Raw genomic sequence first — 25,361 nt, 5'->3', positions numbered from 1 at the left:
GTATAAGCCTTGGACAGTTTGGGAAGTTAACTTCCACGATCCAGCGATTGAAATAAGTTAATAAACTTTGAATGAACGTAAATAGTCCAAAACTTTCGATTGGTTTCAAGCCCAGCTGGTTTTAATGTCATATGGTGGACTACGGCGTCGGTTGTATCGTGCACAGTCACCGGTTCGTATCTCGGCCACGGACGGCATCGGTCTCTGAGCAGGCAACTGTCTAGACGGTCCCCCAACCAGCAGAAACCTACGGATGCATCCCAAATAGAAATTCTGCCAAATAGGCGTCCGAACTAGGCTTTCGGGACTACTCCCGGACGAAAAAAAATAATGTTATCTATAAATCATAATATTTATATTGTATAGTTTTGCATTGATGGGCCAGTTAATAAGAGACATATTGTTATTATTATTATTGTTGAGCCACTAGGGCTAAAATTCTTATTTATCTCATAGTATTTATTAATTGTTGTAATAAATTATATTATTACAATAGTATAATTAAAATTAACTGTTGTTGCTCCTCTTTATATTAGTTAACTCATTATACCTATTATTATTATTATTCTAAATGGAAACTTTGTTTATATCTATACCTACTATAATATTATAAAGGAATTACTGGTTCGAATGAAAAATAATTTTTGTGTTGGATAATCTATTTATTGAGGAAGGCTATACATATAAGTTTTAATGTACCATCACGATACGATCAATATGAGTCCGAGGTGGTGCTCAAACAGTGATTTTGTAATTTACGATGGAGACGTTTGTTTATAAATGGTTGCTATATTGGTTATAGCCTATATGAGAAACAACTAGTAGAAATAGTATTAAATTATTGGTTGTCATTGGATAATCGGGTAGATCAAGTAAAAGCATTCATAAAATAGAATTTTCGCACATTGCCTACTAGGGTAGCTGAGTTGCACTTATACTGCAGCGAGTATTACACCCAAAAGGAGTTGAAAAATCATAACTTTTTAAGAGTTATTATTTTTTATGAGCAACGAAGTGCGTGGAATCAGTTAGTTGTATATATTATTATTTATCATAACTGTTATTTTAACTCTTGTGCTATTATTGTACCTATGTTATACACTTATACAGTTATACGGGATATACCTATTATTGTATTACCTACACTATTTATGGGTACCTACTGTTATTAATATTACGATATTATAAATTGGACATAATCCGTGTGAAATAAATAAATAAAAATTAAAAATAAATTTTTCTACAGCAAATCTTATCAAAAATACCATTGTTCCCGTTTTTAACAGATTTCAATAAAAATATACCTACACGTTCTACATGTATAAAATACTTAACGGTTTTTAAACAATCTAATTAACATAGGTAATTATTATTAATACTGGTAATTACAATTTTATTAGTTTTAATATATAAGTATTTTAAACATCAGAATTACATTGATTTGCTATGATTTTTCCGATTTATTTAAATTTATAAGTCCTACAACAATTCAACAATATAATATTTTTATAAAATTAAAATGGCCGCTTCACGTCAACACGAGTTTATATTATAGCTGGCCTCATACCTAGGTACCTACTTAAAATTAACAAAATCGTATTTTAATATATTATATTATATGATCTTGAATATACTACTAAATGTAGAAATAATCATTATAATATGTAAAATAAGTTTGAGACTTCATTAATCGAAATTAATATACAACTTAGATAAAAACTAAACAAACACAACTCATAAACAAACTACATAAATTATGTATAATTATAATTATTAGACATAGAAAGTGTTTATTTTTTGTAAAATAGATAGGCATACTGTATACATGTGCTTGATTATCATGATGAATTCAGATTTTACATCATAATTAATACATTTAAAACAATAAAGTGGTTTTAGGACTTAAGTAAAGACTTTGAGTTACACTTATAAGCAACGGTTTACAAATTTCAGTTTTCCTAAATGTATACGATGTGAATAACTTATCCGGCGAAGAACTTTTTCATGGTCAAACTAAGATATATGTAGGTATACTTACTCTAGTACATTCCTCGCAATTTCGCTCCAAACCCAAAGGATTTCTATAATATTATTTATTATAATATCGTCTTCTAACTATTTGAGATTTTGAGACATTTTATGAAGGTAGGATCATAATACTTAACTGAACACCGAGGGAGTCGAGCACTCGCTATTTGCCCATCTCACCTCGTTATAGGTCGACAGTCGAGGTGCTTTGCGATACTTACTATATTTTCAAAGCAACGATAAATCGAAAATGCATAATAATATACAATAAATTATAAAATGTGGTTCTGAGACAATTTCGGTTATAACCGCTGCAATCGCTGGCATTTCATCAAAAATGTCCGTTTGTCGGTAGGTATACCTATTTGTATAATTTATATATACATAATAGATTTTCTGTGCGCAATTCCAGTGAAATTATATTCGTCTCATAAAACTCCGTTGACATATTAACAAAATCGAGACTCGTCCTCACTATAACCATTTACGTTCACGTCGGAATATTAGGTTCACCTAACCTATCGTTAATCTTTGGAGGTCCGCTGTATAGACGCTGCAGAGTTGTATAGCTGCAGTCACTCGGTCCAAAAATATTTTTCTCAAAAGACGTTTAGACGTACGCCCGCGACCCGTCCGACGGTACAACAACTCCTCCAGCGCAATACTTATTCCGTTCCGAATAAATAATAATAATAATAACCATAATAATAATATTCGACTCGTCTTGTTCTCGAAACGTTTGCGTCAATGTGCCACGCGTGCGCCGAGTCGAGTACATAGAATAAAAAATATGTTTCGTACGAAAAAAAAGAAATGCATACAGAATGAATCGTCGGACGCGCGTGCAGTTATTTATAGACGTGTGCTCTGCACCGGAGTTAAGTGATGTTTTTACGTTTTTACTCTTGTTACACACGGCGCGCAGCACTGCGACAACAGAGCGCTCGAAATGCACATGACGTTATGGTATAAATAATATTATGGCTGTTGCAGGGCTTTGTTTTTATTTCGTGTCGAAATGTTGCTCCTCTTCTGAAATTTAAATTACCAAAAAAAGAAAATCACGCCAAAACCGTCGAAGAATCGCCATAAAATGCAACATCATAGGTGCACCCTGCACTCGGTTTTAACCGCGTCGGTCGACAGTGCGCCGCCGCAAACACTCTGTATACACTGCTCTGTACGGGTACACACATATTATATATGTTTAATATATATACTTGTACTTAACACATATACAATATATATATATATATATTATTTTACTGTACATAATACAAATATATTATATACATCATATAATAAGTAGGTATACGCTGTATACTGGCACGTATTAATATTATTATACGACGACGACGATGTCGACGACTAGTCGTGTTAGCTCAGTTGCTCGGCGCTCGGCTTTTCGCGGTCCGTCCTCGTCGTCCGGCGACTACTTTTTACACACAGTACGTACTCATAATGTTATATTATGCATTTAGTTTCCTATATTTTTCACACGATATATTTTATAGTATTTATAGGTCCGCAATTTCTGACGAGAATTTTTCGCGCGCGACGTTTGGGCGATTTTAATGTTTTTCTCATAATACTATAGGTACCTATTGTATTGCTATATACCCACACGACGAATCACGACCCTTTGTCTCTCTCACGATAAATACCTACGTACCGGCGGAAAACATTATGAACACCAATCGCGCGCGACGATAACCGCATCAATATTTTTTTTACTTTTTAAACCTTTTGCTATTCAGGTACGACAGTTAAACCATCGCATAGAAGTAGTTGTCGGACGAAGGCGCGAAGGATAAGAAATATGAATACCAATAACGGTCAGGGTAACAACAATAACAACGGCGGCGGTGGCGGCAGCGGCGGCGGAAATAATAATTTTCGGAAGTACAAACGGGTTACAGCGGGTAACCCGTCGAACCCGAAAACCAAAAAACAATTGGAAAACGAATTGAACCGGCAGAGGAGCTTTTTCGTCAACTGCAGCCAGCAAAATCCGTCCGCTGCTCATCACAGCAACACGCAAGAGGTACCTGTGCGTATCCCTTTACTTAAATGCTATACCTACTTCAATACGCGTCATAATAATTGTATTGTGTTCCGTGCAAACGACTCCTAAAACGTTTGACAAGACATTACTTCACTCGAGGACATAATAATACGTAACAATGTCTGTGTATTATTATTATTATTAGTACCTATTATTATTTTCTCCTCGTTAATGAATTTCGTTTAATCTCGTATGCAATATTATTATGTATAGCCATATAGGTCCATACAGGTCTAACACACTGTACAGAATATTGTGATGTTAACATAACAAATTGTATAATATTGTTAATGTTTGTGCGAACAATAATTTATTTATATTATTTTTAATTCTTCTTTCCTCTGTTGGCTATTACAGGGAGGCTATTTGAATAGGAGTAACAGCAGCGTTTTAGGACAAAAGAAACATCCCACGCTTGCGATCTATCGTCCGCCGAGTATGTATAGACGTATTATTGCATACATAATACTATAAAATAATATAAAATATGTATAAACAATATTGTGTTCGTCGTACCACGCGTACTGCAATATTAAAATTTAGTACATTGTAAACGATTTTAATGAATTAACAAACTAGTTTTAAAGTTTTAATTTGTGTGCCATGGTGTGACACATTCAATTTGTATTTTGTTTTACCATATTATTATTATTATTGTTATGACTAACAAATTGATCCGCCTAATTGGAACGGTTTCCTCGTGGTGTTTGCTTCAACATTACATGATGCGTTAAGCACCATTCTATAATACTTTTGTTCTGTTTAAATCCCACTCGCTAAATGTAGGTACTTTTTATTTTACACACACATTATACAGTGCAGAAGTAGGTATTAATTATTGTATCCACCTACTCGCATAAACTTATTATACAACAATTGAAACCATATTATATACAGAGTGATTATTTTAAAGTTAAACACCTTGTATAAATAATATGAGTATAATATGACCTATGAGTCCATATAGGAATATAAGTTATTTGGTACTGTTAATAATTTTTTGGAATTATTGATAGGCGTTTCATACCAATATAGAAAATTCGATATTAATATTACATTTCACAAGTTTGGTATTCAGACATTCAGTTATGTATTTTTTTTGTATTTCTTAAATAGTAGATATAACCAATTACCTACTTATATTGGTCTGTAAGATATTAGGTAATAAAATCTATTTTCAGTTGTGTCATTTGTTAAGGAGTTTTGGAAATTGTTATCTTCACTTTTTTTAAAAATATTTTAACTTATAGAGATATCGATTGGTTCGCCAAATTCGATAATGTACATAAATAAGTAATTAGCAACACGGGTTTTAAACACAAATTGTATAGTTCTCATTTTAAATTAATTCGGGTACGCAATCACTAGCAAAACTAATTAATGAGATATTATTGTATTATTTAAAAGTTCAGCCCCGTTATGAATGTTACTTTCGGTCCATGGAAATACCTAATTCATTTGGCACGCGTGCTTTATCACACATTTTAGACTAACGTGTTCGCACATTTTAGATAAACAAAAAAAGACATGTTTATTACAAACAACTGTTAACCGAAAATGAACACCATAGCTGATAATATATAATATAAAACGTATATTTTTAATATCGCTGTACACTTTAAAAATTACTATAGAACTTTGTTTTGTCAATTATTTAAGCAAGAACGTTCACCGTAATGCAGCCGAAATAAAATTGATTTAAATTCAAGCATTAAACAAAATGATATCTATATTAATAAGTAACAAAATAATATGTTTTGATTGTAGGTATTCTCGTATATTATACTATAGTTAATATAATTGGTATTTAGGACCATAATATCCGCTACTTACCTAGTGTGTTTGGGTGTTCAGCATGAAGTCCATTTTATTAACGGCGTGAATTTGGCATGACGTAGGTGTTCGAGGTGACATAAATAATAACAGTGATAATGTATATGTAGCCAACGGTCCGCAGAAATCAAAAAACATCCAAGATGCATCAGACACATCTGAGGACAGCAGTAAGCTGAACGTGCACGCCAAAGAGTTCTCCTTAGAACGTTCCAATACCGCTCCTCAGTCCATAGCGAATGGCGTAAAACCAGAGTGAGTTTTTTTGTACTGATCTTAATCGCCAGATACATTTTGAATCTATAAGGTAGCTTTGTACAAAATATAATAAAGCGAACGATAATAATGAATTAAATTGACATATCTTTAAAATACAAATATAATAAGAATTTATGAATAAATTGTAAATTTATTTTCTTAATAATATATAGTTTGATTTCCGTTCAAATGTATCTGTTCTGAAAAGAGTTGATAAGTGAAAATACCATAGGTACTCTATGATACTTTTATACACCTTAATTTTTTCTACACATTAAAAATATTTACATTTTTTCAAACTATACAGGGTGTAACAATATTGTCGGAAATATTCATTATAATAATAATAATATATATTATTATCTGTCCATCATCCACACAATTGGTAGTAGGTGCATTAGGTAGGTACATTATAAAAATAAGATGAACAAATAAGTAGCCATCAGCTGTACAGTACGTGCCTAATGAGTTACTGTTATGGATGTGTTAAATTGGAATTCAATAATATATATTAAGAAAAATGATTCTGAGTGGCGACGGTATGTCAGCTTAAGATATTTTATATTTTATATTAATATTGCAATTATAATGATAATATAGGTAGGTTGAATTTATTTTTGCAAAAAATATTTTATTGGCAATTATTGGCATACCGACATAATCTTAAAATTATCAGTGATATTTTGCTTATAGTATGAACTAGTTATGAGAAATCTCGTTTTACATTTTTTAATCTTTGACTTAAAAAATTGAAAATTTTATATATTTTATACCAAAAATATATTTACAAATATTCGTGATTTTCAAAAATGTTGACAACATTTGAACATTAAATGCTTATAAAAAAATATAGTGCCCTTGTATCTTTTAAATTTCTATAGTAAAAAATTATGAGGAAACTTTATTACATTTCAACATTTGTGAGTTATTTGACTCATGGAAAATTTAAAATATCTATAAATAGCTCAAAGTGAGTTGAAAATGTTATCATGTATAGATAATGATAAAAAACATATTTGGTGAACATGTAAAGTATCTAAGCTTATTAATTTTTGAGTTACACCAAAAAACAATAACGATTTAGTTGAATAGGTTAATGATTTTGTTTGGAAATTCCTGATTTTCATGTTTTTGGGTTGGATTAAATGGTCCTAATCGATTTTTCTTAAGTTTTTCGTTATCATGGTTACTTATTAACAAAAACATATTGATAATTCGTAGATTTTCCTTCTGGAGAAAAAATATTGAGTAGCATGATATGGTTTTTTTCTGTATGTCCTGGTTATTTCGAATAGAACTGGTAATATTTTTTCTTTTAACCACTTAAAGTACCACCTAGATTCAATTTTCTACCAAAAACGCTCCCCTAAAGTTAAAAATAGAACAATTTTTACTGCCCCAAAAGTCGATGACAGAAAAAAAAAACACACATCATTGTAAAATCAATACATTCACATTCATCATGTCCACTCAGAATGTAAAATACTTATCTTATCTCTATAATTAATAGATGACAATTTAAGATTTATTCATTCCTTTTGACAACGGTGTATCTGTACTGTGTAGACTACCATGTTCATTAATTGAAATTGGCATCTGTCGTCATTGACCTAATAAAATCCGTCGTATACATTTTATAAAGTGTACACACATACTTATTCACTGTCTACATATTAGAAATAATATAATATTCGACGGGACTGTAATGGATATAACTACTCAGAAAGTTTAATAATAATTAAATACTTTAAAATACAATATTGTGATAATCGTTTCAGAGGGATTCGACACAGCGCCGGGACGGCATTGTCAAGATCGAGGACATTCTATACAAACGGCGATATCAAACCTAATAGTCCAAAGAAAAGTTATGATTACAAGAATAATTTTGCATATAAGAATAATTTTCATCAGATGAAGTATATACAACAAAAAGATACTCAGGTAATATTCTTAATAACTTTTGTACTACTGTAGACATTTTGTTAGTAGTAAAAACTAGAACGATGACGTGTGTAAATAATTAAACAACAATAATTTTAGGGGCCAAAAGTGCAATTCAAAGACCCTAAACCGAAATCGAAACCTATAATGAACGACCAACCAAATAAATGCGTGGTGGATTCAAAGGATGACTTCGGTCTTAGAAGATCAAAAACCTATAACGGTCCAGACAGCAAATACTACCATAATACTTCAGATGAAACACGTACGTCGTGGAAATGTCAAGCTAATGAATTTTGCGTAAAAGACTTAAACTGTTTTCCTGAAGACATAAACGATATGGCCAAACGCATAGTAAAAGGTATACATTAGCAGTTAAACACTTAAACCTATTTAATCTCTTTACAGTTTACAATGTAAAACGCGTAAAGTATAAAAACTCGATCTTAAGATGTTTCTTATATTTTTAAATACTTAAAAATAATAATTATTACTATTCCTTGAAACTACGAGAGTCTACTAACTGCTTGGTCTAAAATAAGCAAGTTTAGACGCTGAACGTGAAAATATTATAAATTGTATTTCCTATTCTAGATACAAAAAACTCGCCAACAAAAGATTTAATGCTCTTGGCATTGAAAATAATTGAGCACGTGGTTAGCAACCAAGATGCTATGAAGCCTTCGGTTAATTTATCCCTCTACATAATTGAGGTAATTTTTTTTAAAACATCGTCCTGATAAGTATTAACAATTTTTATTAATTTTAAGAATTTAATAATGTATAGAGAGATACAAGAGACACTTACGTGAATATGATCATCAACACCATCCAATTGTGGTTCGTAAAACGAGAGAAACTCTTACAACCACCCAGATTTTCTTCGTACGCAACATTCGTACTGCAAATGTACAAAGGAGTGAGTAAATAACTATAACGTTTCAAAAATATATTATTAATATTAATCATAATAATTTATTATCAAAATAATATGATAAAAAAATAACAATTTATTTTTATTCTATACACTTTTATGTTGCAATCGCGTATTATCTAAATAGTGAAATATTATTGTATTTTATATATTATTTTTATTTTTTAAATTTTTTTATTGGTCTTAAGCCCGGCAACTGAGGCCATTAGATGTAGGATGGTACTGTAAGGTTTTCGGGACGGTAGGGAACGGTCGGAGGAACACGTTTTTGCATTTGGCAGAATTTTCAAGTGGGCTACCGTATCTGCCATGCCCGGTCGGGGAATGGCGGCCTCTCTCTCCAGACACCATGACTGCCCGAGGAGAAGTGCCGCCCGTGACCGAGGTTCGAAACGGCGACGCCTTAGTCCGTTCGGCCACTCCGTCCCCCTATATTAAGCTGTTTTCACATATAAATAGAAAACATTATATATTATAGAAATAGACATGCTATATAGTATACTTTGACTTATTGTTTGTTTCCATATAATAACTATTCTGCTTTGTGCTTTAATGTGTTTACAGATGAAACTGAATAAAGTGTTATCAAATAGAATGGAGAAAGAGGTATACTCTCGTAAACAAGCTCTGCTAATGTTATTGTTTAAAATTTGCGAACACTGTTTAACGCCCAGCAAGGAGAAGAACACGATTGAAGAAGTAATAAAACCTACATGATAAGAATTTTGAAAATGTAATTAACCGAATAATATTAACACCGCATGATATATGAATAATAATAGGTATTTCATGATAACAATATAAAAATATAATAATAATATAATGTCATTTCATTCAATAGAATAACAACTTTGTAAAAAATGATTATAATATTATATAAAAACCGGCCAAGTGCGAGTCGGACTTGCGTTCGATGAGTTCCGTACCATCATCAGCCATAAACATGTTGGCCACACTGCTTATATTATATATTCTATGATTTTTAGTATTTGTTGTTATAGCGGCAACAGAAATACATAATCTGTGAAAATTTCAACTTTCTAACTTTCATGGTTCATGAGATACAGCCTGGTGACAGACGGATGGACAGCGGAGCCTTAGTAATAGGGTTTTACTGTTTTACCGTACGGAACCCTAAAAACTATATTATTTAAAAAATGGTTAAATTATATAATCTAACATGGTAACAAACCACTATATTTAACTGTAAAAGTTTAAAGAGTTAAAAAGATATTCATTCATTTTTTAAAATTATCATCTGGGCCACCCATGCATATAGATATTGTGTAAGTCACTATTTTTTTTCTTCAAATTTTAACTTAATATTTTGTTAAAAATGCATCCTGCACTATTCATATTTATTTCACATTAGCAATTGTTGGGGTTTAGCTAGTTAGACATTTGTTTTGACTAAATTATTAAACCAATGCATATGTATTAATAGGCATATAGGCATATTTATATTTTTCTATGAGTTTAAAATAATCTGATATACTACCTACATAGTGATTGAACAAAACAATAGATGATAATAGATGACGTGTATGAGCATGATTTTAACTTAGCGTATTATTTTTCAAGCTAATTGGAAATAGTTAAGTTTTTATAATGCATCTTTTAACTTGTTAAGTTATTAAGTTATCATTAGTTAATTAAGAAATCAACAGACTAGTTGAGTTAAAAAGTTTGAATAAAATTGACTTTTGAACTTGGTTTCAGCTTTAAAACCAAATTAATGCTCCTCCCCGCACCTTTGGCCCTTGCACGTGTTACGTAGTACTGTCTTCAGGTCAGGATGTCCGTTAATATAAGAAAATATGTTGTTCAGGTCGAATGTCTATTCAACATCGTGGACGGCATTGGACGAGACTTGGAACAAGAGGTCCCGGACACGTTGAAACAACTGTACGTGTCCATCAGGGACGTGATGCTGACCCGGGACTGTTCGGCGTCCGTGAAAAAGACCCTTCTCCGTCTGATCGAACTGAGAGCGTCGCAATGGGTCCTGTCACCTTCCACGTTACACTACTACAACTCGAAAACGAACATTTAGTGTCTTATTTTTGTTTACCATCGAGACCACACGGTTGATATTATTTGAACAATAATATTATACCTAAGTATAATAATAATTGTGATAGTTCTGGGAAAACATTTTGTATATTATTTCGTGTATTTGGTATATAATTTTACATTTTATACATTACATATTATTATATCTATCTATATCATATATATTTTACAAACTGAATTATTTAATCGAATTAATAATATTATTTTTACGAAATACACTCACCTTGTTCATGATTAAATATAATGTCAATGCTACTTTATAGTAATAAAAGTAACTATAACATAATAATATTCGATTAAATATTTTGGTGAAGTTTTAACGAAAAATTAAATAGGTAAGTGCCTAAATTATTTAGCTCAATTCAAATAATTCACGAAGTCGGAACTAGGTACAATATCTACTTTACATATTTTGATTGCAGGCATTCGAACAAATTTACGCGTTTGTTAATAATATTATAATTATTATGTTATTGTTCTAGAAATCAGCCGTGTCGTTATAATTTGTACAATATATTTGAAGAGTTCTTAGCTATTTTACACAAAACGGTGTTTTAAACCTTCTTTTGGACAAACATTTTTGTAGCCAATAGAACTATATGTAAGTCATGTGCGTCTATTATTGTTACTTCATTCCTAGTCATATTATAAGATCGCGGTTTTTCTTTTTTATTTTATACCTTTTTTCTAACAACATTTTTTTTACGAAAACTGTCTATTTACATTTTAGTAAAATGGGTATTCTTAACAAGTAGTTAATACCTTCTAAATTAAATATTATACACGATACAATTTTTTTATATGATATGGTAGGTATTATGTATCTATATGTTTATTTATACAATATTATGTGAAATGTATTGTAATGTATCATAAACTAATAAGCACATTTAACGCTTGTGGAACTGAATACATCATAATAATATTATATTATACCTATTGTATTAAAATAATTGAAACAAAATAGGCATTTCAATTATTGTTTGAAACATTTTTTTTGCCGGTAAAATGTATTGACTATATTGAGTATATTTAATTACAGGGGGTTGAAAATTAAGCAGGAAATGACTGTATTTTGACTTTTAACATTGTATACCACGAAGTACTATACATTAAAAATTCCTTTTCTTTGGGGAATTTTAACTTTAAACGTAGTATACACCAAGTTCTGTTCTTACATACAAAAAATAAATTTTTTCACATCTTCATGGACATACCATATCATTTATCACGCTTCTACGTAATTGTACGCAGTACTGCTCACGGATGAACTGGTATATAATAAATTATTCCTATACTTTTAAATTTAAATTTAAATAGTTGTTGTGTATAATGTGTTTAGTAAACCTAAGAATCTATCTATATATCATCAATTTTAAAACGAGTTAGAAAATATTTTTTTATCATTTCTACCACCTATCTACGTAGCTTGTCCTTCGGTCAACAATGTGATCGCAAATAGCTGGTAGGAGGGGCATAATAATATTAACATCGATGGTATACCAGTATCACGATATAGTATGGTATGGATTATAGACGACCCGATTAATATTGTCTCCTGTATAGTATTATAAAGTTGTGTTAGTACAAATATTGTCAGTGTTTAACATAGTTATATTATAATATTATCACAGTATATTTGGCTATACCTACACGTTAGAAAAAGTGCGGTAAGATATTGTTTAGTGTATTATTGCTTATATTTTGAAATATATTTGCTTTAGATTCAGCTCACAAATTGGAAATGAAAGTGACGTATTCCTGGATAATATATTCATGTTTAGTTTTCGGTAAGTAATACCAATGTTAACAATAGGTATCTATTATAGTAATAAATAGAAAATCATGCTTTTATGACATTATATTAGTATATTTTATATATTCATTATAATAAATTATTATATATTATTTAAATATTAAATACACCCAAAAAATTTAGTTAATGTATCTATCAAAAGTAAAGAGTTTTGAATAGAATACCTATTTGTTTTATTTTTTTTGTTACAACATTTTTTATACAATCTGTAAATGTGTTTTTTTTACAATAAGTACAAGGGCTGGGAGAGTTGATGGGTTGGTGGGTTGTAGGAAGAATCAGTTGTAAATGAATCGAATATTACAATATATTATTACCTTTGTAGGTACCAGTAATTTTTTGAAAACAAATATCTGTCTATTAATTTTGATTCCAATAATTTTCGAACTGATTAATTTAAATTAAATCTACTAATATACAAATCCTGTTTTAGTTATTTCTAAGATTTTATTTTATTTTTAATTTACAAAAATATGTGTGTGCATGTGTCAAAACGTGTGTTCTCTCCACTCTCTATCATTAACTGAAATTACGCCATCGCACATATTATGCACGAACGCACGATATCTAGGTATATTATAAGAGTCTGCTGCACAAAATAGTACTGGTGGACCTCTCTTTCCCACAACAATTTGACTGATAACGTTGTAAAAAATGGTTAAGTGTTATTTTATACCAGGTTGTAATACTGGTTATGATATAGATGTCAAATAACAAAAAACAATTGAATTAAAAAATAAAAGTTTATTCAGAGCACCCAAAGTAAAAAAACAAAATATCTTAACCTTATTTATGCTTTATGAATAATAATTTTCCTATTTAATTATTTGTTACATATGTTATTTAGAATACAGAGCTTTTAGCAAGATGCCATAGAGCTATACCTATGAATATAAAATGCAAATTCAATTTTTTCAGAATGTCCTTTGTCTAAAATTTGATCTAGTGATTGATTTATTTTTTGGGGTCGTTCACAAACTTAGTGTAAAGTTAAAATTTTCTAATTTGCAAAAAGAAAAAATTCCAGTCATATTATATGGCTTATTAGATAGTTTTTCCTTACGTCCCAGAAAGTTACTGGGTAAATTTAAAATAATACATCAAAGTAAAATCACATTAAAAAATTTGCGTTATTCTTCGGACGAAAATTAACTTAATTTAGATATTTTTTGAAATATAATTAACTTGAAGTTAACATGTTAATCTCGAAAAAAAAGTAACTTATTAAGTTAAAAGTTAATTTGAAAAAAAAGTAATGAGTTGATTAACTTAATTAAAATTAACTTAACGTTTTAACTTAATTTTAATTTTTAACTCGTTAATGCCCAGTTATGTTTTATTTTTTTGCAAATTACTGTCAACAATGTGTTTAATAGCTAACTATCATAATATATATTTGTTTTTTATTATTGAAACTAATTTTAATCGAGATCCCCCTACTTCTGTATATATATTTTAGATCTGATCCAGATCATAAGTATTCGTAAGGAATAATAAATTAAGTTTAATTCGAAAAATGTACATAATCCCTATTATACTACATGCTACATGCTGTAAAACGTAGCACTGCTATCGAACAACGTGCTCCTGGTGGCGGAATAACCTTGTGACTTTTGTCGGCCCACTTTATGAACGGGCGGCTATAGGAGTTTGGTCTCCTTATCTCTAATCTTCATGGTGCATGTGCACGAATCAGTAGTGCAGTGCAAACACAGTTGTTTTTAATTATTTACATTTTATCACCCAAAGGAAGGTTGGGCTCTTTGACATCGTTCGAAGGTGCATAATATGAGGCGCGTTTCTATATAAAGGTTTAAAAAAATTAATCTTTTGCACGGGTTACGCCGGGCGGGACAGCTAGTGATATTATATAAGATTATAACAATAATATCATACTTTTGAATTCAAACTGAAAAGGCTGAATTAACTGAATATTGTTTACGTATTTAATGCATGAAAAATCATTATTTCAGGATCCGGCATTTTGTGTGATAGAAAACTCAAAAGACGACAAGCTGTATCTTGCTCAGTGTTGGTGATTGTAGTATAAATAAATACAATTTTATTATAACTTATAAGCAAGCCTGGGCAAGTTAATGATAATTTTTAATTGAATTAAGTTAAGTTGATAGAAAACATTTTAAAAAGTTTAAAATTAATAGTGATCATAATTTTTTTTTTTAACTCCGTCAAGTTAAAGATTTATGAAAACTTACAATTAACTTATTAGCTTAGGTAAGTTAAGTTATTTATTTATTTATTTTTAATAAACAAATAGCCAGTAATATGTTTTAAAATAATAAAAAGTAAATGTGTATGAAATATGTATCATCAATAATAATTTTATTATATTTAGATATTATTATTTAATTATTTATATATCGTAACTTGGATTTGATTAAAACTCGTTATTTATTATGTTTATATCAATAAAAATTGATTAAGTGAAAAATTAAGTTAATGAATATAACATTTAAAAAAAGTTAAGTAAAGTTAAAGAGTTAAAATTAACTTAACTTTAACTGTTTAACTTGATTATGCCCAGGCTTGCAGTTATAAGTGATTTAAATAGTGGTGGGTGGGGCCTTGGGGCTATAGGTATATGAAAAGGTAATTTTAAGCGCAATTGGTAAGCTTCAATACAAATAATAATAGGTATTTCCGGGCCCCAGACATTACCTTTCATATTTTCTTATAAATGTATTATTAATATTAAATAATATTTTGTTGCACTTTTGAATAAAACTTTAGGAACACGGATGATAAGTTTTATTGTACAAATGGACTGTGTATCGAATGGTCGTGGGTTTGTGATGGGCGTAAGGATTGTTCAGATGGTTTAGACGAGACCAACGAGTTGTGTGCTCTATACGAATATGGAACAAATATGACCACAGGTAAAAAATAATATTGCTATACTTTCTTTCCAAATAAGAACACACCGGTTTTGCGCACTTTTTCCCCCTTCCATCGGTCACTACCTATGCCTTTATGTGGGAGATGTGCGCAGCTGGTCGGGAACCAGTCGCACGCCTGGTACGTTCTTATTTGGAAAGAAGTATATAATATGACATTTAATATAATTTTTTTTTATGTGTAAAAAAATGAGATGCCAGAGTTACACATAACAATAAATATAGAGCTTAAATATTACTTCGAATGTATCTAATATTTTTTTAGGTTGTGGTAGACCAGTTGACAAAAACTCTGTATTGATCGACGATGATAAAAAAGGACTTATTAAAGAAGTACCTTGGAGTGTTGGAATATATTATTATACAAGAATATCAACATATCCTTTAGCTGGTTACCAATTTTGCGAAGGATCAATTATTGCTCCAAATGTAGTAATTTCTGGTAAAATCCTTGTACATTGTAGGTACTTAAGAAAGAATGACAAATAATCGAATTACATTTTAGTGGCTCAATGTTTTTCTAATGAAACAGGATTTTTATCTCATAAAATATCAGTAAAAAAAGGTCGATTCAGAATTGCCATCGGAAAATATGATAGAAGTACTACAATTGTTAATAATAATCAATTATTGACTGAAAAAATAATCGACAATGATAATCAATTAATGACTCAAATAATAAAAGTAGGTTAATATTATTATTAATTCAAAGTCTACAAATAATTTGTATGATATGTAAAATCTGAATTAAAACAATTATAAAGGTGGATACAATTTACGTGAACGAAGTTTATAATGGAGAAGACGGGTTTTATGGTGAGAATATAGCTGTTATTGTGTTAGAAAACAAAATTTCGTTTAGCAATGATGTTGCACCTGTTTGTATCGATTGGATTGGTAAATATAAGGTACACAATGGAGATATAGGAAAGGTAAATTTATTCTACTATATACCTTTTTTTTTGTAGTTTTATTGAATACAAAAAATAGATTTTGAGATTAGTTGTCTAGTTTAATTTATACAAAGTGGTATGAGGTTATGGTTATGTTATCAAACAAACTAATACATTTTGGTGATAGCTTAAATTTAATTAACTAAGACTAAATTCCGAGAACGAACTGTTTATAAGAAATTGTGTTAATTGAGCCCCTCTAAGTTACTTTACGTCACAACTTTGTAACGAAGAACGTAGGTACAAATTTAAAAATACTCACTTAAAACTACTTTTATATCAAGCTCTGCATTATTAACAATTTTCCGTTGTAATATTGTTTTCATTATGATAGTGACTCATAATGTTTTACCGAATCAAAAAGACGACCCACATTAACCCAATAGACTTATAAAACGATCTTGAGAAAAATTGCAGGACATACAACTTTTGGCTTCTTAGCCATCGATGAGAACAAAATGGGCTACATTATACCTTTTTGCACATCCTTAATTTATACATCGTTTGAGTTCTTTAAGTATAATAATTAATATTATTTAAGTCCTAAGAATTACATTTGTGCCCAGAATAAAAAACGTTCCTAAAATCACCATACACTATTCTTATTTCAAATTCGATTCTTTTCCAAAATTAAAAACATTAATTAGTCAGACTTTATTGAACTAGGTATCTAATAGAATTACATTACTTACCAACATATAAATAAAATGATATATTAATATTATGCCTTTATTATAATTCTTAATTATATACATATACTATCATATATTATGTACCTATATATTTATTTTTTATCATTTAAAATTGAATTGTATTGTAATAGTTGTATACATACATGTAATTTATACAACTATTTATACTCATTAAAGTATGACATTAAATACATAAAATTGTTTCATACTCTTACAGATTTCCGTTTGGAGAAAAGAAGAAAATGAGACACAAAATCCTGTTTTATTAGAAAGATTTCTTCCATTCATCGAACCTAGTAAATGTCGAAAAAAAATTTCAACCAAAAATCAACAACTTGTGTATTTTGATAAGTTTTGTACAACTTATACATTGGGTAATACAAATTTAGATTCTGATCGTAACGATGATAGTATTAATTTTACATTGATTCGTGTTTTATTTTTATTCTTCTTTACACATTTTAGAGCAGTAAAAATGCTTCAAATTCAACTATGATGGAGCTTTTTGATAGTTGATTGTATGTTGTTGGTACTTTGGGGGTTAAAAGTAAAATATTTTAAAAATGCTCTTGATAATTGGAAAAATCTTAAAAAAGCGGGTAATTAGGTATCACTCTGCTGTAGTATGCTTGGTATAGTTTGTTTGATTCCCAAGCCATTATAATTATTATAACTATTATAGTACGTTTTTGAATGGCGTGTTTTAATTGGTGGTTGGGTTGTCCCTACGTTACACTTTTATGGATATTAAGCTTAAATATTTTTACTGTTACATTCTTCGTGATGTTATTAAACACACTAAAATGTTTAAAAAGTCGAATAGCGTCAATAATTTATAAATAAATAAAATAAACAAAAAATATTTCCTTTTTGGAATATTTTATTTAGGGAAGTTAGAAAATTGTTGGTAATAATTTTATGATAACTGATTAATATGGCAGTTTTTTTTTTTTATTTTCGTCTCAAAATGATTTATTTTGTTTAAAGTTCTACGCTATTTTAAGGCAAGAACAATTTATAAATTCTTAAAGAATACTATTCTAATATATTAATTATACATTTTTGTAGTTTAGTATTAAATGTATTATTATTAAATTTGATTAAATATTATAGAAATGAAAAAGATTATGCGAAAAAAACGGGACTATCTGGGACAAAATGAGACAAGTCATGTAGGGTTTTGTTAGAGTATTACCAAAGTCTGGCTATAAAATAAAACATGTGAACGCAGAATCATTTTTTCTATGTTTTTAAGTTATCTTAGAGTAAAATCATACTTTACAAAAAAGATAAAGAATATTATTTTGAGGGAATGACATATTGATTTTATATTTTATTGTTATATGACTTTGTATTCGACTTTCAAAATAAACAAAAAAAAAGTTGTACATTTAAATTATGTTTAAATTGTTTTGAGACAATATTTAGACAAATCGATATGACATTCCCTCAAAAATATTATTCTCCATCTTTTTTGTTTTGTGTGATTTTACTCTAAGATAACTTAAAAACATAGAAAAAATAATTCTGCGTATATACGTTTTGTCTGTGTTGTGCGTGGGCCTGAGAGAGAAAACAAAATATAGTGTGCTGACATCCTATTAATATTAATGCGTTTTTTTTTGTAAAATTCTTATAGATAAAATCTTTCGTATGTTCCTATATTTGAAAAAATATATCTATTGGACATTTATCTGTCTCATCTTATCCTATGCTGTGGGTAAGGTGGGACAAATCCCGTTTTTTTTGCATAATCTTTTTGATTTCTATAATATTTTTTAAATATTTTAATCTGAACAATTATAAAACTAAGGAAGTTTGACTTATAAATGGTGCATAATTAAGAATTTTTAGAAAAATCAAGATACTACAACGCTTTAAACATTGGATGCCTCGTCTTGCCCCGTGTTCCCTACACCCATAAACCCATTACATAACAATATAAATATGACTATTTTGTGTCTTATACATAAAAGAATAGCTTTTTTTTTCAGAACAAGGAGCAGGTTATGATAATACAGGAGCAGGCATAAGTTTTTTACACTCAAATTCTTATTTTTTAACCGGGGTATTGACTTTCATGGATGATCCCAAAGACGGTATATTTTCAGGTTTTACAGACCTTAAATATTATGTTCAATGGATTCGTGGAATCTTAAACAAACATGTGTGTAAATATATTTGTTTATTAGTACCTATCAATTTTAATTGTTAATACCTATATTGAATTGGCTTGGTTTTTAAATCAACTCTTCAGCTTCAAAACTTGAATACCTACTTTATAAAGAATATAAATTTTTAGCAACACTAATTAAAAAAATTAAATAATATTTAATAATAATAATGATAATAATAATAATAATAATAATAATAATAATAATTCAATAATATTATGGTTTGACAGTTCATTGAGAATTCATGCGTTTTGCCAATTGTCGAAGGAGTTCTATATTCTTATGAAGGTTCTAATGAAATTTTATCTCATGGGACATTAATTAATCATCACCGTACTATTATTGAGAAGTGTGAACTTGGATATCATATGGCTTATCCTATAGGTATTAGATTTTGTCAGGGAAAAGGAAAATGGCTGTCGAATACTGAGAAATTATGTTTCAGTAAGTTTTGTATAGTCATTCGAATGTCGCAATAGTTACTTAATTATTGATATAATATACAAGTATAAAGTATGGTTATAATTGATTATAATTCATTTAATTTTATAGAAATGTGTCCACCTCTAATATCAGATAGTTTAGATATTAAATGTAGTCATAATGGTAAGTATGCTAATTGCTCAAATTTATCGATACCCGATACAATAGCAACAGCATCATGCAAGCCAACATTTACTGCACCGAATGAACAAGAGATTACACTTGAATTGCTTTGTCAGTCTAATGGACTGTGGAATAAACAACTGTATAGATGCCATCCATGTAATTTTATTTTTATCGTATAAACATAAGTCTCTAATTTATATGTATATATATTAGTCATTTACATAACTTTTACTGTACCTACCTATATAAATACTATTTCGTAATACCTACTTTGTTATTAAGGAAGATCAAAGTTTATACACAACCATTTAATTTACATTTTTAAATTGTCATTATTATGTTTATTCCATAAGTACTTAGTAATTATTACCATATATTATATTTATATTCAAATATTATATTAGATTGCGGTAGAGTGTATGTCAAAAACCACGCATTGATCGACAATGGTGATAAAGCACTTGTTGGAACGGCACCATGGAATGTTGGAATATATCAATTAAATAAAACAGATTATAATTATGACATGATATGTGGAGGATCAATTATTTCTCAAAATTTAATCATTTCTGGTAAAACCTTTGTACAATGTATTTAAAAAAGAATGGAAACTAAATACATATTATTTTCAGCGGCTCATTGTTTTTGGAAAAAAGGTATGTTATCTAAGAATATATCAATAACGGATGGTCTATACAAAATTGGTGTAGGAAAATATAATAGAAATTTTACAATAATTGACAATGAATTTGCTCAAATAATAAATGTAAGTTATTAATAATTCAAAAGTCTAAAAATAATTGGTATGATATGATATAAATTAAAAAAATTTTACAGGTGGAAATGATTCACCTGAAAGAAGGTTATTATGGATCTACTGGGTTTCATGCTGAAGATATAGCTATTATAGTGTTACAAAACGAAGTTTCTTTTAGTAATGGTGTTTCACCAGTTTGTATCGATTGGAATAGTAAATACAATGAAGTCAATGGAGATCAAGGAAAGGTTGGTTTGTAGTATTCTTTAAATAATAAAATTGTGATTTAATTACAGTTAATTAATGTATTTATCCATTATTATCCATTTGTACATAAAGAGCAAATATCGTCAGATTTTCTGCTGAAGTATGTGTATTTTGTGCCTGTGTACACGTTTAGTTGTCGAGATAACGCTTCGATTTTCAATTTCAGTATCTTGTTTGATGGGAATATGAATTTAGTTGATACTTTTGGGAGATAAAAATTTAAAATTTCTAATAGTTTTCAAAAATGCTTGGAAAACCAAAATAATAATTAAGAAAAAATGGGAATTTTTAGTTTTTGACAAAATCTAAATTTATAGAAAAAAAACTAAAAAAATTGATAACTGACAATGTCCGTAAACAGCTCAAAAATAGTCAAATTATTTTCAAAATTTTATCGTATATATAAAATATTAATATAAACATTTATTGACATTTTCAAGTATCTACAGTCAATTGTTTTTTAATTACAACAAAATCGATATGTGAGAAATCGAGTGATATCAAATGTTGTAAAAATATGAATTTCGAACGCTCATAAAAATTTAATTTGACTTGCTTGTAGACATTTTTTTTTAAAAAAAGGTAGACAAACGTATGAGGAATCTTGTGTTACATTTTCAAATCTTAGATTTAAAAAGAAAATTTTTCATGAACTTCTAACTAAAAATAATTTGCAAAGTTTCGTCATTTTTACGTATTTTTGTCAGTATTTGAACTTAAGATGCTTATAAAAAAAATTGTGACTATAGATTTTTAATTTTTTTCATCTGCCTTTAAAACAATATAATAAGAACCTTCTATTAAATTTTCAAGCTTTTTTAACCAACAAATAAAATTTTATTGATATTTATAGAAAAAAAACTAAATAAAATGGAAACTGAAAATGTCCGTAAACAGCTCAAAATAAATCAAAATATTTGATAAACGTTATGGTATGTAGAAAATGCTAATATGAACATTCAGTCAACATTTTATGTACCTACAGTCATTTGTTTTAGAGTTGTATCAAAAACCAAAATTGATTTTCTCGAAAACAGATTTTGCGTAAAAATTCCTGTTTTTCCTTAATTTTTCTTTTGTTTTTCACGGCGCTTTTGAAAACTACTAAATTTTTACATTTGACCCCCCAAAATACCAACTAGATTCACTTTCCTATCAGAAAAGGTACTGTTGAAGAAAATCCAAGCACTTTTGACTTTTACTGTCCTAAAAGGTGATGACAGACACAAAAAACAATTTAAAAAAAATAAAAAACACACATCATTGTAAAATCAATACATTCATCGTTCCACTCAGAATCTAAAACATTTTGGTTACCACTGTATAATAACATATATATAAAAAAAATGCATTTCAGTTAAAAGTGGAGGAAACTCCATATTCTAAATTTAACATATACCATAATCTCACCGATAAAGTTAAGTTATAATCGATAATTGCGCTGAATGTACGGATACAATATACGGAACATTATACTTCAGAAGACAGTACATTTCCTCCTAAGCTTTGGGCATGTAACTCTTCAAGTCTTAGGTTGAGTCTGCGCCAATTTGTCGTTTACAATTGGTCACGGTAAAATTGGTCGTCTGAAATTGGTGGTTTTGTATGTTGATCGTTTGGTAAATCAGTCGTGGTATATTTTCGTAGCGAAACGTTAATACTGGTTTAAAAACGTTATATAGGTACAAATGGACAATATAGTTAAGTTAATAAAAAAAAAAAAAATAATAATTATAATATGCCTAGATTTTATTAAAAGTGAAAGAAGAAAAGATATTCTCATTCGTGATTGTTTTTTATATCGTTTTGAAAGAAAAATGATAAAAAATCTATATGAATATATTATATTGAAAAATTTTAAAAAAATGTAATGCCAAATTACATTCAGATGAACATTCCATTTTAAGTTATGTAACCAAAATACTAACTTGAATATGTTGAAGCAGGGACTGAACCGTAGGTACCGAAATTGACCAGTTTTGGACCGAAACCTTTTGAAAATCTTGGGACCGAGACCGGACCGGATCCCTTAAATATATTTTTTTAGGAACCGAAACCGAAACCGAATCCTATATTTTGATGCAGAAGTTTTTACGGTTTTTTCAGTTTTTTTCGGTTCCAAAATCCAATAGATATTTTATCTATGCTGTAAGTAGGTAATAACTAATTATTAGTAATAAGAAATAATTATAGAATTGTAGACCTATAAAAGTTTATCAACGCTAAGAAATAAGAATATTATTATATGTACAAGTACAACAGAATTATCATCGAAGAAATACCAAAAATCCAAATTCTAATTTCCATGTAATCGATATTAATATTATTATAGGATTGCCGTTCGCAATAGCTGATGTAGAATTTCTGAAAATAATAGCAATTTGGACATTTATACGTGATTCAGAATTCAGAGTAAGTTGTCATATAAATTATAAATTATAATTGTTACCTTACTAAAATTTATTTATTTATTTTAATTCATTATTTTATAATAATTAATTTTTATATAATATTACCTAAATTCTGAAATAGTTATACTTAATTTCAAATACCTGTCACTAAAAAGAGGTTATTAATATTATGTTCATTTTTTTATATAGTACTTTATTGATATAAATAAAAAAAAAGTCAAATATTAAGGGTTAAAACCGGTATTAACCGAAACCGAAATTCGATATTTTTAAAAACCGAAACCTAAACACAAACCGATAAAATCATAAAGGTTCCAGTCCCTGTTTTGAAGAAACGTGTAGTGGTAAAATGGACAGGAACGGGAAAAGGAAAAATCCCAAATTTTCAATTACAATTTTGGATTTTGATGCTGATGAATATAACCTTCCAAAAAGCAATAATTCGGTAGAAAGATGACATAATGGTTTTTTTTATCCATATTAAATGCTATATATTCACTATAACATTTGGAAATTTATAATAATAGAACATTTGATGAATATATCTGGGATAGCTCATAACTTATAATTATTTTCACACATATTATATTAATTATACACATATTATTTTTTATAAATTATAATTATTTTTACACATTTTATTACATATTAATTTAAGAAAAAATACGAAAAAATATTATTTTGAAAACGACTAATTTACCCAACGAAAAATTTCAGACGACCAATTTTACCACGACTAATTTCATACGACCAATTGACTGTACCCCATTTTTTTATATTATGTTCTTCACTTGTAAATACCATTTATAATTCGCTTTTCTATGTATTATATATATTATTTACATATACTAGTATGTTTTACACTTATCAAGTGGACATCAAACAGGGTTCCATGGATAAAAAGTTTAAAAACGCTGCTATAATGGATGGTGCTAAATTTTGATTTCGTGATATGATATTATTGTATGGTACGAAAATCGATTAGAGGTTATAGAATAATTAATTTATAATATACATAAATAAGAAATAGTGGGATACTGCAGATACACTATAATTATTTACGTTTTAGTACGAGCCACGAATCATGGTTACATTTTATTTAGAATAACATGAATCATGTTTGAGGGCTTGCAGCCCAAAATTAGTTCAACAACTGCCAGCTAATGACAAGGGGGCGCCAATGCCTACCCTACCGGGTAGACTAGGGTGACCATACGTCCCGTTTAAAATGGGATTGTCCCTTTTTTGATCATTATGTCCCGTTGTCCCAGGAAACATCGAACGGGACGCTTTTTATCCCGTTTTCAGAAGATTGTCCCGTTTTAATCCTGTTATTTCCATATAATTAACCAAAGTTATAAATAACAAACTAAAATTTCCGTGGAACGAACGTCGAGTGCCGATGCCGATGAGCAATACAAATAGTAATAAGATAAGCGTATACCATACTACCATAGTAATTGTAAATTAGCCATTAGGATTAGGTAACAATGTATAGTATTAATTCTATGAATCTATCGCAGACCGTGGCATGTGATAACGATAACCGATAGTTTCTGCGAATTACCTACGCACGTGACACGTGCTACACCAGTCACCACTCTACGTCGTATATCATAATATGCATTACGA

General features: G+C 29.1%; 2 protein-coding genes across 11 annotated transcripts in view; both read left to right on the top strand.

The window, feature by feature from the left end:
- Positions 1-3,357: 3,357 nt before the first annotated feature.
- Positions 3,358-12,099, top strand: LOC100165116 (GATA zinc finger domain-containing protein 14). 5 transcript variants are annotated; one of them, XM_008186804.2, is made up of 10 exons: positions 3,358-3,476; positions 3,786-4,072; positions 4,451-4,529; positions 6,037-6,181; positions 7,963-8,128; positions 8,228-8,489; positions 8,723-8,841; positions 8,916-9,047; positions 9,627-9,761; positions 10,891-12,099. In XM_008186804.2, the coding sequence occupies exons 2-10, from the start codon at positions 3,848-3,850 to the stop codon at positions 11,113-11,115; spliced, it is 1,488 nt and encodes a 495-aa protein (XP_008185026.1). In that variant the 5' UTR covers positions 3,358-3,476; positions 3,786-3,847; the 3' UTR covers positions 11,116-12,099. The 5 variants fall into 5 exon arrangements, with proteins under 5 accessions (XP_008185026.1, XP_001944857.2, XP_008185025.1 ...); XM_001944822.4 differs by having other exon boundaries at positions 5,992-6,181; XM_008186803.2 differs by having other exon boundaries at positions 3,786-4,078.
- Positions 12,100-12,229: 130 nt separating this feature from the next.
- The window catches only part of LOC100167148, a 19,060-nt gene continuing 5,928 nt past the window's right edge, over positions 12,230-25,361 (top strand). The window contains exons 1-14 of one of the 6 annotated variants that reach the window (XM_008186799.3): positions 12,230-12,800; positions 12,860-12,925; positions 14,925-14,982; positions 15,703-15,848; positions 16,132-16,308; positions 16,372-16,550; positions 16,631-16,798; positions 17,729-17,885; positions 19,506-19,678; positions 19,916-20,129; positions 20,238-20,450; positions 20,699-20,866; positions 20,927-21,060; positions 21,132-21,299. In XM_008186799.3, coding sequence (XP_008185021.1) covers positions 12,880-12,925; positions 14,925-14,982; positions 15,703-15,848; positions 16,132-16,308; positions 16,372-16,550; positions 16,631-16,798; positions 17,729-17,885; positions 19,506-19,678; positions 19,916-20,129; positions 20,238-20,450; positions 20,699-20,866; positions 20,927-21,060; positions 21,132-21,299 — 2,001 coding nt within the window. In that variant the 5' untranslated portion in view covers positions 12,230-12,800; positions 12,860-12,879. Of the gene's footprint in view, positions 12,926-14,924; positions 14,987-15,702; positions 15,849-16,131; positions 16,309-16,371; positions 16,551-16,630; positions 16,799-17,728; positions 17,886-19,505; positions 19,679-19,915; positions 20,130-20,237; positions 20,451-20,698; positions 20,867-20,926; positions 21,061-21,131; positions 21,300-23,261; positions 23,471-25,252; positions 25,298-25,361 lie in introns of those variants that run through there. The other 5 variants (XM_008186800.3, XM_029489196.1, XM_016806028.2 and 2 more) reach the window with 5 other exon arrangements.

The sequence above is a fragment of the Acyrthosiphon pisum genome, chromosome A2 (genome assembly GCF_005508785.2).
Source record: "Acyrthosiphon pisum isolate AL4f chromosome A2, pea_aphid_22Mar2018_4r6ur, whole genome shotgun sequence".
Lineage (NCBI taxonomy): Eukaryota > Metazoa > Arthropoda > Insecta > Hemiptera > Aphididae > Acyrthosiphon > Acyrthosiphon pisum.
The sequence above is the reverse complement of the archived record's forward strand: the minus strand, read 5'-3'. Positions and strand labels throughout refer to the sequence as shown.

Excerpts from the sequence above, each read along its gene's own strand:
- LOC100165116 (XM_008186802.2), top strand. The coding sequence starts at position 3,848 with ATGAATACCAATAACGGTCAGGGTAACAACAATAACAACGGCGGCGGT. Across the intron at positions 8,129-8,227 it reads TACAACAAAAAGATACTCAG|GGGCCAAAAGTGCAATTCAA; the intron begins GTAATATTCTTA and ends CAATAATTTTAG. Across the intron at positions 8,490-8,722 it reads GGCCAAACGCATAGTAAAAG|ATACAAAAAACTCGCCAACA; the intron begins GTATACATTAGC and ends TTCCTATTCTAG.